The following is a 14390-nucleotide window of genomic DNA, read 5'->3' on the forward strand; positions in this document are numbered from 1 at the left end:
GAGGTGCCCTAAGAAATTCTCCTGTGGGGTGAGAATTGTCTCACTGAGTGATTTCAAGGAGAGAGGGTTGGGGACACCGCACTGAGCTCAACACTCCTTAATCCCACTCCTCCCACCTGCCCAGAACCGCACCCCTCAATATTTCAGGCCCAAGCCACGCCCTGCCACCACGCCCCACCCAGGAGCCCCGCCCCCTCACCACACCCCGCCCTGCTCCCGCCACCATGCCCCGCCCCTCGCAGCCACGCCCCACCCAAGGGCCACGCCCCCGACACCTCGTTCGAACCGCCCCTCCACCCCTCCCCGCCGCGCCCCCACAACATCCCTATCAATCCCCTACACCCAGCCCCAGCACCCCATCCCCATCTCGCCTCCGGCGGGACCCCCTCGAGCCTCCGCGCTCGTTCCCGGCTCCCAGGACACAGCTCGCCCATTGGCCGGCGCGGCGCCGCGCGGGAAAGGTGCCAACGGCTGCAGCTGGCCCGCGGGGTGCGGAGATGGCGTCGGGGGCCCGGGCTGCGGGGCCCGAGGACCGAACCGGGAGCCCCGGCAGGCGAGGCGAGAAGGCCGTCTCCGCGCCGGGCGGAGACGGGGCGGCGGCGGGGATGCTGAAGAGCAGGGCGTCCCCGGCGCGGTCGGTGGTGGCCTCCCCTCGACCGGTGAAGGCGAAGGCGGGCCGGGAGGCGGCCCGGCGGCGGCTGCAGCTCCTGCCGGTGACCCAGGCCCAGGGCCCCGGCGAGGGGGCGGCGGGGGAGGAAGGGGAGCCCCTTCCCTCTGTGCCCGAGGAGGCGCAGGCGGAGGCGCGGCCACTGCCCCCCATCTGCGTGTCCCCCATGAGGGGCATGTGGCGGGACGAAAAGGTGGCGCTGTATTGCGACCAGGTGCTGCAGGATTGTAAGGTGAGCATGAGAAGGGACCGGAATCCAGCACGGGACCCTTGCAGAGGGGAAGGTGGGGGGTGAGCGGGGGAATTCGGGCACACCTCCCAGGGAGATGGGGGTGCAGAGGACACAAAGGAAACGTGCATTCCAGGAAAACCAAATTACTCAACATTGATGCGGTTCACACCTTATCAGGCTTACCCAGGCCCTGTCCCAAAGGAGTGACCATTCGATTTGCGTCAAACCGAAAATTTGTCAGTTAAGGGGACAGCGCTCATCGTGCTTCTTCCGGTTTTCCTAGAGCTTCCGAAAAACGTAGATAGGCCTCATCAGTGCCCGCGTGTCTATCGCAGTTTTCATTTAGTAATTTGTGCCCAAACCTAGGGGTAAGAGTCCGTAGCCCCGAGTTTTACGCTGCAATACGAAAAATTTTTACACCCTAAGAATGTTCCCACCTATCAGTCGAGGGTGTGAAATGATGTTTTGAAGAGAAGACATACACTGTACCTGGTAATACTGAATAGACCAAATATTGTATGTTTCTGACCTGTTTTGTTGTTTAAAAAGTCATAGCAGAAGGATTTATGTACCAGGATATTCACTGCACTGATATTTATAAGAATTAAAAATTAGAAACTCATTTCCAGCTACTGGAGCAGTGAAGAACTTGTAGCTTCATGTAATGGAACACCAGGCACCTGGAAAAATTATGTTTTCAATAACTATAGCTATGCTTATGCTATAATGTTAAGTAGGAAAATGAGCAGACAAAACATTGATTCATATGTATGATGAGTACATGGATAGAAAAAAGACTGGAAAGAAATACTATCAACAGTGGTTGTATTCTGGCTGCAAAGACTAGGTGTGATTTTGTTTTCCCTGTATTTTTGTATTTTTCAGATTTTTCCATAGTTTAATCATATTTTATAATCCAAAAGAATATTTTTAAAAACATCAATATCACAAAACTGAGACAGTATTAATAACCAACTTTAATATTGAGGGTTGGAGAAGGCTAGGTCTCAAAGACATTGAAAACATTTACATAGATTGTGTCATTAATCAAACAGGGTCTAATGACTGAGTTTCCTAATAACTTCTTACACTATCATCCTTGAGACAGCTGGATTTAAATTTTAAAAAATCAAATGGGGAAATATTTATTAAACGTTTAACACATGCAATTGTTATAGAGAATGGAGTGCTATTTTAAATTTCCATGCACTGCATATGTTTTGAATAGTTAAGTCATTACATCTTTAAGGTTCAGAGGAAATAACTTTTTAAATTTGATAATTACTATGTTCCTATTTTCCATTAAATATAGGTTCATTTCAAATCTGTTCTTTTCCAGGCTTTTCATTATTTAAATGTACATTGGTGCCATGTTTAAAATAAAGATCAATCAACTTACATGCACATCTGAAAGTTCCTAGAATTTTACATATGGATTTTGCATTTCTGTGTTTTTGCTAGGCAGAAGATGCTGATGAGGCCATGAGTAAATACCTCTCAGAGAAATTAAAGTTGAAAGACAGATGGCTTGGGGTCTGGAAGACAAATCCTGAGTTATTCTTTGTGACGTATGAAGAAGCGTCCATCCCTTTTGTTGGTATACTGGTTGAGGTAAAGAGTTTTTACCCGATCTTGGTTCTTTTGAGTGAAACTATCAGTCCTTTTTAAGACCAAAATATGACCTTATTAATTTGGGGCTTTGATACTTAGACAGAAGTTGACAAAAGCTTACTTATATTTTAAGTTTGTAAGTTAATTAGTGTAAAAAGGTAAGAGGGTACATTAGCACGCATTTACCTGTAATATCATTAAAATGTAATCCACTAGTATCAGATAGTATTTATTAGCCTAGTTTTAATTCTCAAATAACATAAAAATAACAAATGTATATTTATTTCTTAAAAATTAATCATTTTTAGTCCTAACAAATTTGTGGCTTTTTTCCATCATTTCCCTTCTTCATTTAGTTCAATTATGATGTTCAGTTAAATAAGGAAAGAAAAAAAATGGATCAGGAAACTATAAGTATAATTTGAAATTTTTTAAATGAAAAGTACGCTTTTTAACATATCAACTTCCAAGCCTTCATCTGATAAGGTTTTGCTTTTCTATGTCTGTAGGTTACATATTGTGGCATATCTGATGTCGTAAGTTTGATTCCCTTATTCATCACTACACATATTTACTTTTTGTGTGTGTGGGGGTAGAATATTTAAGTTCTCTTAACAAATTTCAATTATACAATATAATGTTATCAACCATAGGCACTATGTTATACATTAGACTCTCAAACATTATTCATCTTACAATGGAAAGTCTGTACCCTTTTGTAAAGGACAGAAAACTGTACTTGAACAACGATTAAAATTAAAAAAAAGAAAGAAAAAGCGTGTATCCTTTTGCTAACTTGTTAATTTTAAAATTTTGTGTTGATACTTATATATTTTGAAAGTAATACTGTCAGTTCCGTGGTTCTCAAGCACTGATTTGTCAGGCAAGCGCTGGGGGTTATCATTATGTTGCGGTGAAATGAGCCAAGTAAAACAACATAGTGTATTGTTTATAAAGCTAAATTTTTCCAACTTGAAGAGTTACTCTTTGATTATGTCCTTTTACCTACTTTGTATTTGAATACAAATGATGTAATACAAATAGGATTTTTTAAAACATTCTTTCATGGCAAAATTAGTCCCCCCAAAACTTTAAATATTACTGTTCTATAAAATCCGAATGTCTGGCAACTCAAACTTAGAAATAAATAATGTAGGAGATATGCAGTTCCTCCCATGAACCTTGAAAACTAATGTCTTTAAGAAATAGGGTTTCAAAAATCATGTTGATATTTTACTTAATATTAAGCTATAATTATCCTATATATTGATTGTTAGAGAAGTCATAACATTTTTTTAAGATTTTAATTTATTTTTAGACAGAGGGGAAGGGAAGAAGAAAGAGAGGGAGAGAAACATTAATGTGTGGTTACCTCTTACACACCCCCTACTGGGGACCTGGCCTGCAACCCAGGCATGTGCCCTGACTGGGAATCGAACTGGCAAACCTTTGGTTCTCAGGGCAACACTCAACCCACTGAGCCACACCAACCAGGGCAGTCATAAAAAAAAATGTTTAATGTTATAAATAGCTAACATATGAGAAAAAAAGACTTTGTGGTTTATGTTCATTTGTAGTTACAAATTTTATAATATTTACTGTAGGTAACTTGTACACCACACCAAACCTCAACATCTTGTTTCAAAGTGACTGTTTCTGTTGCTGAGCCTTTTTCTTCTAATATTGCGAATATTCCAAGGGGTCTGGTTGATGAGATTTTAGAGGAGCTAGAGCACTGTGTGCCTCTCTTGGAAGTGCACCCTGTTGAAGGACAAGATTCTGAAATACGTGACATTGCTTTGGCCTTGGAAGTTGTCAGGTACTAGAGCTTCTTCCTTCTGAAAGCTACAATGATCATATTCAAAATTTTGATTTAATGTGTAAGTTTTATTTATGCAAGTACTTCGTGAATATTAATTTTTACTTACTGCTGAATTCAGTTTGTCCTTTTTTTTAAGATTTTATTTGTTTATTTTTAGAGGGGAAGGGAGGGAGATAGACAGAGAGAGAGAAACATCAATGTGCGGTTGCTGGGGGTTATGGCCTGCAACCCAGGCATGTACCCTGTCTGGGAATCGAACCTGGGACACTTTGGTTCCCAGTCCGCGCTCAATCCACTGAGCTACGCCAGCCAGGGCTAGTTTGTCCATTTTTAGTGAACACATTTGTAACTCCTAGTTAAAACATTCTCTTGTGAAGTAGTATACACAGGCAATAAAAGTTTGCTATTTTTCAGTATTACATTTCACAAAGATTGAATTAAGAATTTTAGTGATAAGTAATACTAAATTCTGCTCATAGTTAAGAATCTTAAATATGTCAGATTTCATTTTTCACACTGAAGGGTATTTATTACAAATACTAGATGTCATTCACAGTATGATTGCTTTTTATAATGGGGAACAATTTGAGAGAAGCTACCCATAAACTTGATACAGAACATTTAGGGGCATGTTTTTGTTTTTCTAATGCTTTCTTCCCCTCAATATGCAAATTTGATGATATCTTAAGGGGTTTTTTTGTATACAAAATAATAACCCAAATTTGTGAAATCTGAAACCTGCAATTTACAATTCCACTCTAAGGAACATTATCTTATCTGTAGTAACCAAAGTAGAATCCAGGTAATCGAGTTTTTAAACTTCACCTTTAATATTAGCTCTGAAATGTTAATGATTAAAAATGTTTTCTTAAGAGTTAAAATTCATATAAACAATCCTGACATCAGAATGTCCTTTTAATTTTAAATGTGGTACTCACTGCTTTTGACTGTTTTCATCTTAATTGGATCATAGGTTTTTTTATGACTTTCTCTGGAGAGACTGGGATGATGAAGAAAGTTCTGAGAATTATACTGCTTTGATTGAAGAAAGAATTAATTTGTAAGTATACACTAAAACTTGTTCGGCACATTATATAAGATAAGCATTGTAATGATATCGATACTTTTCAGGTGGTGCGATATACAGGACGGAACAATACCTGGCCCTATAGCACAGCGTTTCAAAAAAACCTTGGAGAAATATAAAAACAAGCGTGTCGAGCTCATTGAGTATCAGAGCAACATTAAAGAAGACCCCTCTGCAGCGGAGGCCGTTGAGTGCTGGAAAAAATACTATGAGATAGTGATGCTCTGTGGACTACTGAAAATGTGGGAAGATTTACGCCTCCGGTAATAATTGCTCTATTTTAAAAGGAAACAAAAAAGACTACATGGTTATTCTTTAATTACATCACTTATATTTGTTACCCCAATTGATATGATTATGAAATTAAATGTCCAGTTTAGGAGTTAAGCACAAGGTGCAACTACCAGCATTGGAAAATCATTTTTATATTAGCTGAATTAACTGCAATCTTTTTTTTATTAATTTGTCGATGTTTTTTCTTTGAAGTTTCTAGGTGTTTTTTTTTTAAAGTCTAATTATTTATTTAGAGAGAGGGGAAGAGAGGGAAAATGAGAGGGAGAGAAACACTGATTTGTGAGAGATGCATTGGTGGCCTCTCACATGCCCCCACTGGAGGCCTGACCCGCAACCCAGGCTTGTGCCCTGACTGGGAATTGAACTGACGACCTTTTGATTCTCAGGCTGGTACTCAATCCACTGAGCCACACCAGCCAGAACTCTTTTTTTTTTTTTTAATATAAAAACAATCTCGTAAATCTGGTCCTTTTCTTATCTTTCCTCTTTACTTTCTTGATTATGGCCAAAACATAAGGAAGGAGGGGGACTTCCTCCACACATGGTATGCATGGTAAAGAGAGCTGGCTAATTCGGCTGCCTCGTAATTTCTGCTTTTCTGACCAACATAAGTTGATACGTTGTTTTTGATGATAAGACAATCTAGATTTAATCCACGTCACTCTCTTCCAGTAAAATGTAGATTTCTGTCTTCGTTTTAAATAGAGGGGAAACAAGAATTCTTTCTCATGGTCTCCACATCAGGGGAAGATCTTGAATGGAGCCAGATACCTTCTGATTGGCTCATACCAAATTGTGGTACCCCTTCTTTTGTGTTCTCTCCCTTTGCTCATCCTTTGCCTTAGGAATTCCGAGCCACATTTTACTTATCTGTTGGCTGTGAGCCTAAATTTTTTTGTGTGTTTTCTTCCAAATTTGACCTCGTTTTCAGTCACTAAGAATCCCATTCTAGTGACTATAGCATGTTTCCTTGTTATTGGGATTCCTGTGTAACAAAGCCTTGGGGTTACTCTGGGGAGTCAATATAGATACGATTTTTGAAATCCACTTATCTAGACATGCAACTTCAACAAAAGTGGAATTTGAATATAACTTTTCGTCACTGGACTTTAGATTCCATGGCATAGGGCAACCCAGAGTTCCCTCATCTTAAAAGTTAGAGTCACAGTGAATCTGGTTCTGGGAGCAGTGGAGTGAGCTACTTGGCCAAACTCTTCCATCGATAACAATTATAAAATCTGGACAGAATTTATTAGAAGTATTCAACTATTTTAAGGCACTATGAAATGACCAAAAGCAGGCAGCAACAAGGAAAGTTTATCCCTGAAATGGATTTATCCTTGGAATGGGTAAGAAAAGGGAATTTGTGGCTTTTTGATCTAAGGGTAATCACCAATTCTCATAGCTCCAGCAGCAAAACAAGCAGTCAGTTTCTAGGTGAGAAAGAAAAGACAGCGTTCAGGGCTGCCAGATCCCGGGGAAATTTAGGTGGGATATAATGAAAATAAAGAGATGCAGAGGGCAGGATCCGCGAACTGAGCGTGCGCACTGCCATTTCAAGTCCCTGCCTGGGCACGGCGGGGCGGAGGGAGCTGGGGGCCACGCTCGGAGGGAGGCTGCAGGTCGAGCAAACTGAGCGGAAATGTCAGCTGCCGTGTACCTCGAGGGGGAGGGGTCGGCATTCCAACTGTCTGGTAGAAAACAAGGTAACAGTCCTCAGAAGAACGTAACACAATCCAAAGTTACGAAAATATATTACCCAAAACTTCCACTGTTTGACCGAAAATGACTGGACACACGAAGGAACCAGAATGCTCATTAGATCCATACCCAGGAAAGAAGTATAAACTGATTGTGAGGGGTCCCCAGTGGTGGATTGATCAAAGACTTCAAAGCAGCTATCGTAGGTGTGTTTAAAGGATAAAAGGAAAACACGGTATTAATCAGTCCGTGGAAAATCTCAACAGAGAATGGAAACTAGCGAAAAGAACCAAAGATTTCCAGATTCATCTCGGGCACGTAAAGGGTCTGTGAGTTATCATTAACCATGCTTACAACAAGAAAAAAGATTCCACAAAATTAACTCAAAATGCTCCACAGGCCTGAATGTAAAAATACTATAAGACTTCTAGAATAAAGCGCAGGCAGAAGCCTGGGTAACCTTGGGTTTGGCAGTGAGTGTTTAGACACAACACTCAGTGTGATGGGAGTGTTCTCTCTCTTGATTATTGTGATTGAGTTAAGTGGGTGTATATATTTGTGAGACCTCCTAAATGATTCACTTAAAACTAGTGACTGTTATGTAAATTACACCCTAATAAATTTGATCAAAAAACACTGATTTTAAAACTAGGATTGCATGATTGCTGCTACTTCCTGAATGCAGGATGCTGCGTTGTTCTTTGAGTGACAGTAATCGGGTATGTGGTGAAAAAGTAATGTACGAGTAGCTCCCTTTCTCAATATCAAAGCCACTTGTTTAAATACATATAAAAGTGCTAAGTGGGTTTGGTTTTGGAATGTTAAATGAAATTTTTGCTTTGGAGGGCGTTGCTAATATGTTGGAATTCAAATTTTAATAACTTGCATAATAAATTCTTAGAACTAGTTTCCTGAAAATGTAAGCTTCATGAAAATATTTGAAATATAGCATGAAACGTATCAGTACTAAAGCTGCACCCCAGTCAGCACCCAGCAGAATCAAAGTGCTACAGAGACCCCAGAGGTTCGCACCCAAGGAGAGTAATGGTAAATCTGCCTCTATCGGAAAAGGGGTGCCCCTTCAACTGACAGTAATGGTAAAGGTTACACTCAATTTTTATGTTCTTTCTTTTGAGAACACTGCAATGATTACGAGCTAGAAAACAGGAACTGGAAAGAGAAGGAGAAAGAAGAGAAAGAATGGAATTATTTAGAAGTTCTGAATAGCAAACATAAAACAACCAAGAGAGAAACTAGAATTGTTCTGGAGCCCACAGCTAACTATTTCAAGGAGACCCTAGGCTTTGAAATAGTTCGTTAACATAGTATCTATGTATCTATGTTAATGAATTGTTTTTAATGTTGTGTCTAACACTGAACACAGCATCTAAAATTAGACATGTCCCAAAACATTCTTAGGACTCAATATCACAGGCACAGCCCACCTTGGCTTTGTGTGATTCCGCAGTTCAGTGGGTCATGAAAGTACAGTCGGGCAAACTTTCAACTGTATGGAAAAGTTGAGGGGGTTGAGGTATTCACTGCACGCAGACTCCAGGTACATGCCATGAAAACGCAGAGATTTTAGAGTTCAAGGGTGTAGACACTCAGTTACCTAAAGTATTATAATCACTCAGTGTTCTCAGATTGCTCACTGCTCTCAAAGAGCTTAAAATTAGTGAAACCACCTACTTGTCCAAGATGCTCAGTACCAAGTTTTTACTTCCTCAGTTCAGGCCGGATCTGTTCTCATTTTTAATCCTGAATGTGTTCAACTCCAGAGTCCATGGACCATTTTTCCCGAGAATTCTGAGGCGTCGGAAAGGAAGAAGAGATTTTGGAAAGACTATAACGCACATTGTGGCGAAAGTGATGACGACGAACATGGTGAGAAACTCACTGCTCTTACTTGCTCATTTCAGTTTAGCTGCGCGTGATCAGAAAAGCAGCTCTTGAAAGGTAGGGTTCTTGTGCGACCCTTGGATGGATGCCTTCTGTCCCCCATTACATCCAGCTCAGTGATTAGCAGTAACACAGACTTTGGAATAATAGAAACCTGGGTTTGATTCACAATTTTGCTTCTCAGTGTGTGTGTGTGAGAGATTAGCTAAGTTACAAAGTTTCTCTCACTTCCTCATTTGTGAAAGGGAGTAATGAAGCTTATCCAGCATGGTTGTTAGGCTTAAGTGATTTTATATAAATCCTTTAGCAAATGCCTACCACAGAAATACCAACTGCTATTATTATTACTGTTTTGTAGTTCATATCCCAATAAAGTGTTATCGTTGCTCAGATTTCCCCTGTAATGCTCCAGAATGGGGTACCTGTCTGGCAGTGTGCCAGGTACAAAGGTGAATTGACTTCCCTTTCGTCTGTACTTTGATTCTGTTGCTTCCTGACTTCTCAAAGACAGTGTGTTCTTTCTTGTATCTTCCCCCGCTTTCCTGAGCTGAAATTCACATAAAACTACCATTTTAAAGCGGACAGTTCAGTGAAATGTAGTGTATTCACATGCCACCGCCATCTCTCTAGTCCCCAGACATTTTTGTCATCTCAAATAAAACCCCAAACCATGTAATCTCACTTGGTCTCAATTTCGTAACCTGTTAAAGAGGTAACAACACTTTACTTCACAGAACTGTAGTGACGCTTAGGAGATGACAGGTCAAGTTCAAAACGGGGCTTCTGGCGCACAGTGTTTGATGGCTATGAAATTATTAGTGATCGTAAAGAAAGTCTCTTTCCATCACTCCCTGAAATGATGGCCGATACTGGGAACATTTAACATAAATACATGTAATAATTACAGTGTATTTGTTATAACCAGTACAAGGTAAGTCTTGGGGAAAGCAGGTTATCAGTAAGCTACTGATTAAAATGACCTCAGTCTGACCTGTTGTTGAAGGTACGCTGCTTCATTTCTCCTCCGCAGGTAAAGGACTTATCCTCAGACACGTTTCTCCAGCAGCACGACGACTTGGATTTGGCTCTGGATAGCTGCTACAGTGGAGACACTGTGGTTATTTTTCCAGGAGAATATCAAGCTGTAAATCTTGCTTTGTTGACGGATGACATCATCATAAAGGGTTAGCAGGGCATTCTCCTGTGCCGTCTTTTCATGGCAACGTGTACCGACAGATTGTATTATTATAAACATGGTTTATCAAATTACTAGACATTAGAACAGTTTATTTTTCACAAAAATCCCTTACGTGCCTTTCACAAACGAGGATTTTCTCATGTGATCATGGTCTGGTGTCCGTGCTGGAGACCCTGTTTGGACCTGCTGGACCAGAGCGGATCCATGAGACCCTGTTCCCCCGACAGTACAACCGAGTCTTAGAACAGGATCCGAACCCCCAAAATAAGAACCTGTTCACGATATTTTCTATTAGCGTCATCTGCATTTTTACTGAACAGCTTCCTTCCCATCTGTCCCCACTGCCCTTCCTATCACTTTAGCGGGACCCCCAATGTAAGGCTGTATTAAAATATACTCAGCATTTTCTCGAGTTAATTCATATGAAAACTTACTAAAACAGAAGTAGAAAAGCATAGTTTACTTTTTCTTAAGGTTCTGAACATACTTAGTAACTTTACTTCAGCCCTGTCTGGCCAAAAGAAAAGAACAAGTAACTTCAACTTTGCCTGTCTACATAAAAACTGAGCAAACTTTTCACTAGGTTTGGATGACTGTAATCAGTATGTTACTGTGTGGATAATAAGATCATATGTGTAATTCAAAAGTTTTGTACCTTCTCGAAGACTGAGCCCTTTATTTTCGGATTGATGTTACATTTACATGATTGCTTTGACTACTCTAGAGCAAAACTATGGGTGTGATTACATTAATCTTGTAACCTAATTCAAAGATTCTCTGCCAGTCTTTTTTAGTACGGGAATTTACAAAGATTTTAAAACTAGGTTATGGTAAGGTACTTTTTGTGTCTTAACATTTTGTACATGACTGCTGATTATATAATTTAGGGAAATACATAGTGGAAAGAGTATGTTAAATAAATACCATAAGTAGATTTAGATTAAGTATAAATAAAAAATCTGACATCAAAATAAGGACAAAAGATTACAGGATAGGTAAGTATCTAATTAGTTAGCAATGGAATAATTATACATGTTACTTTTTAAAACTATATGCAAAGAAAAACAGTATTATTGAATAACCAAAGGCTTCAAACTTTGGGATTACTGACTTAATTATATGTATCTTTGTTCCTATGATTCAGGAGTTGGGAAGAGAGAGGAGATTAGAATTACTTCTGAGCCTTCTCATGACAGTTTTGTGGTGTCCAAAGCTGATAATGTGAAACTAATGCATCTGTCTTTGATACAACAAGGGACAGTTGATGGTATTGTGGTGGTGGAGTCTGGTCACATGACTCTAGAGAACTGTGTGTTAAAATGTGAAGGAACAGGAGTGTGTGTTCTGACAGGGGCTGCTTTGACACTCACAGACAGTGAAATAACTGGTGCCCAGGTACTGCATTTTAACGACTACGGCTTTCTATGACTGTAGATAACTTTGCGTGACCTTAACATGCAAACAAAGGGTGGCAATTACTCCATCTTTGAATTCAATTATAATCAAGCTTAGAAACTAATGAAAATAAAATGAGGACAACAATGTCACAGTACACTTAAGTGAATTGCCTAAGTTCAAAGTAAGGAATTATTAGCTTTGTGTTGTGATTTTTTTTAAAAAAAGAGTGTAGGAATCAGAGGCTATAAGGCAGATCATGAATCAGTTTCCTGATGGTAAAGAAACAGGACTTGCAGGCTGTCAGACGCCACTGTCAGGTGCTGTGACAGCCCCTAACAGTTCTAGTCTTTGGGTAACAGTCACAGAGGTTATTAAAGGGCTGGAAAATTGAATGAGAAACAAGATTAAAAGCAGAAAAATGAGAGGACCTGTAATAGAATAATTCTTTTCTTCCTTTCCACTAAAATGAGTAAATAGACTTTATAGCAGCATTGTGAGGGATTTAGAGTACATATAAGCAAATTTTTATAACTGAGAATTGCTTAAAGAAGTTTTTGACTCTCTTTCTGGAGACTTCATTTGGGTGCAACAGCAATGTAATGGACCATATGACTTCAGCCTCCTTTCTAGGCCCAAGAGTTTCCTAACAGAGACAATAGTTTTCCACATTTTTAGAACATCTGTACAATACACTTGCACTACTGTGTATTTTCACGTAACTTAAGTGTGTTTACATTGTTAACATAGAATTACTGCTTTGAAATCTAGAGAAAATTTTAGAGGTGTGTTTTACAGATAGTTTTACTGCTTTATATCGACAGGGTGCTGGTGTTGAACTGTATCCTGGGAGTATGGCCGTTCTGGAAAGGAATGAAATTCACCACTGTAACACCCTCGGAACCAGTGACGGTTCAAAAAGCACCTTAGGTGGAGTTAGTATGAAGGTATTCCCATGTTTCTTCGTAGGGAATTATTACATACTAAAATAATTAGTTTTAGTCTTAAAAATTTAGTCTAAGTGCCAGCCTGGCTGGCGTAGCTCAGTGGATTGAGCGCGGGCTGCGAACCAAAGTGTCACAGGTTCGATTCCCAGCCAGGGCACATGCCTGGGTTGCAGGCCACACCCCCAGCAATTGCACATTGATGTTTCTCTCTCTCTCTTTCTCCCTCCATTCCCTCTTTAAAAGTAAATAAATAAAATCTTTTAAAAAATGTAGTCTAAGTGTTATCATTGCTTTGGAAAATAGCACAAATAATTATCATATGGTTTAAATGATGGCTGATAGGAAACAAGTTTAGTTTTACAATTAATGATTTCAACTTGAATCCTTAGCAGATAAATTTGAATATGAGAAAGTGGGTAAGTTAGCTCTTACAAAAATGTTTTAGATTCTTCATTGAGCAGATATATAATACATTTTGTGAAATAAAGCAAATTAAGAGAATAAATATACTAAGAAGTATTTTCTTACTTTCAAACTTTGTAAAATAACGAGCCAATTAAAACACTGACAGCATGACTTGTAAGTGAAATTCCTTCCCACTCCTGTCCACTGCTGTAATTCCTACCTTCCTAGGCCCCTCCCTAGACTCATGGAATGAGGCTTCTCCACAGAAATCTAGTTTACATATCATTAATTGAAATTACGTTTATCATTTTATCTGAAATCATTGAATATCTTACTATTTCTCATGTTACATTAAAATTAGCTTCATGGGATACTGCTATAACCCCATCTAGATTGTTTATCAATAACTGATACATTGAAAACCTCATTTACTGTTTCCTCATTAAGCATTTTTGCAGTTACTATTACAGTAATCCAGTGTGAGGAAAAGAACTTGTTCAAAACTGAGATTCTCTTGTCTTAAGGAAATGTGTAAACCCAAGAGTAAGTTCTAGTTTATGACATGTTCATTAGTTCATATTTTTGTAGAAACTGAAAAACTCATTTGCTTCAACAGGTCCTTCCTGCGCCCAAACTGAAGATGACCAATAACCACATTCACAGCAACAGCGGCTACGGCGTGAGCATCAATCAGCCCGCGGAACAGTTCTTCGTCGTGGAAGAAGCCCTCAACAAAGGCGCTGCCTCCGGAGACAAAAAAGATGAGACAGTGCTGTCCAGGGTCATGCACAGCCTGAACCTGGAGATGAGCGACAACAAGATAGAGGCCAACTCGAAGGGGGACATCCGAGTAGTCACGGGTTAGAGCGCCGGGCTTGCGTCAGAGGCTCACACTTCAGGGGGACGGCCACCTGTTAAATCTCACCCCTCACGGAAAGGGTAGTTTCAATTAAATCGCAAACTTATTAAAGATATTTAAACATTTTAAGGCTTTCTCATTGAATGATCCTTAAGATTTTCTAAGTAAGTTTTGAAATGTAACTCAATAAAACTCATCCTTTTAAGTGTAATATATAACTCAGTGGTCATTAGTGTATTTTTAGTCAATGTACCACCATCATAACTAACT

General features: G+C 39.6%; 1 protein-coding gene across 1 annotated transcript; it reads left to right on the plus strand.

Annotated features, from left to right (window-relative positions):
• The first annotated feature begins 321 nt into the window (after positions 1-321).
• Positions 322-14168, plus strand: SHCBP1L (SHC binding and spindle associated 1 like). Its single transcript, XM_028531017.2, has 10 exons — positions 322-899; positions 2361-2510; positions 4115-4329; positions 5306-5392; positions 5464-5682; positions 9196-9301; positions 10347-10500; positions 11659-11909; positions 12734-12856; positions 13878-14168. Exons 1-10 carry the CDS (start codon positions 498-500, stop codon positions 14124-14126), a joined length of 1956 nt encoding a protein of 651 aa, XP_028386818.1. The 5' UTR covers positions 322-497; the 3' UTR covers positions 14127-14168.
• The last annotated feature ends 222 nt before the right edge of the window (positions 14169-14390 follow it).

This window comes from Phyllostomus discolor, chromosome 14 (assembly GCF_004126475.2).
Source record: "Phyllostomus discolor isolate MPI-MPIP mPhyDis1 chromosome 14, mPhyDis1.pri.v3, whole genome shotgun sequence".
Lineage (NCBI taxonomy): Eukaryota > Metazoa > Chordata > Mammalia > Chiroptera > Phyllostomidae > Phyllostomus > Phyllostomus discolor.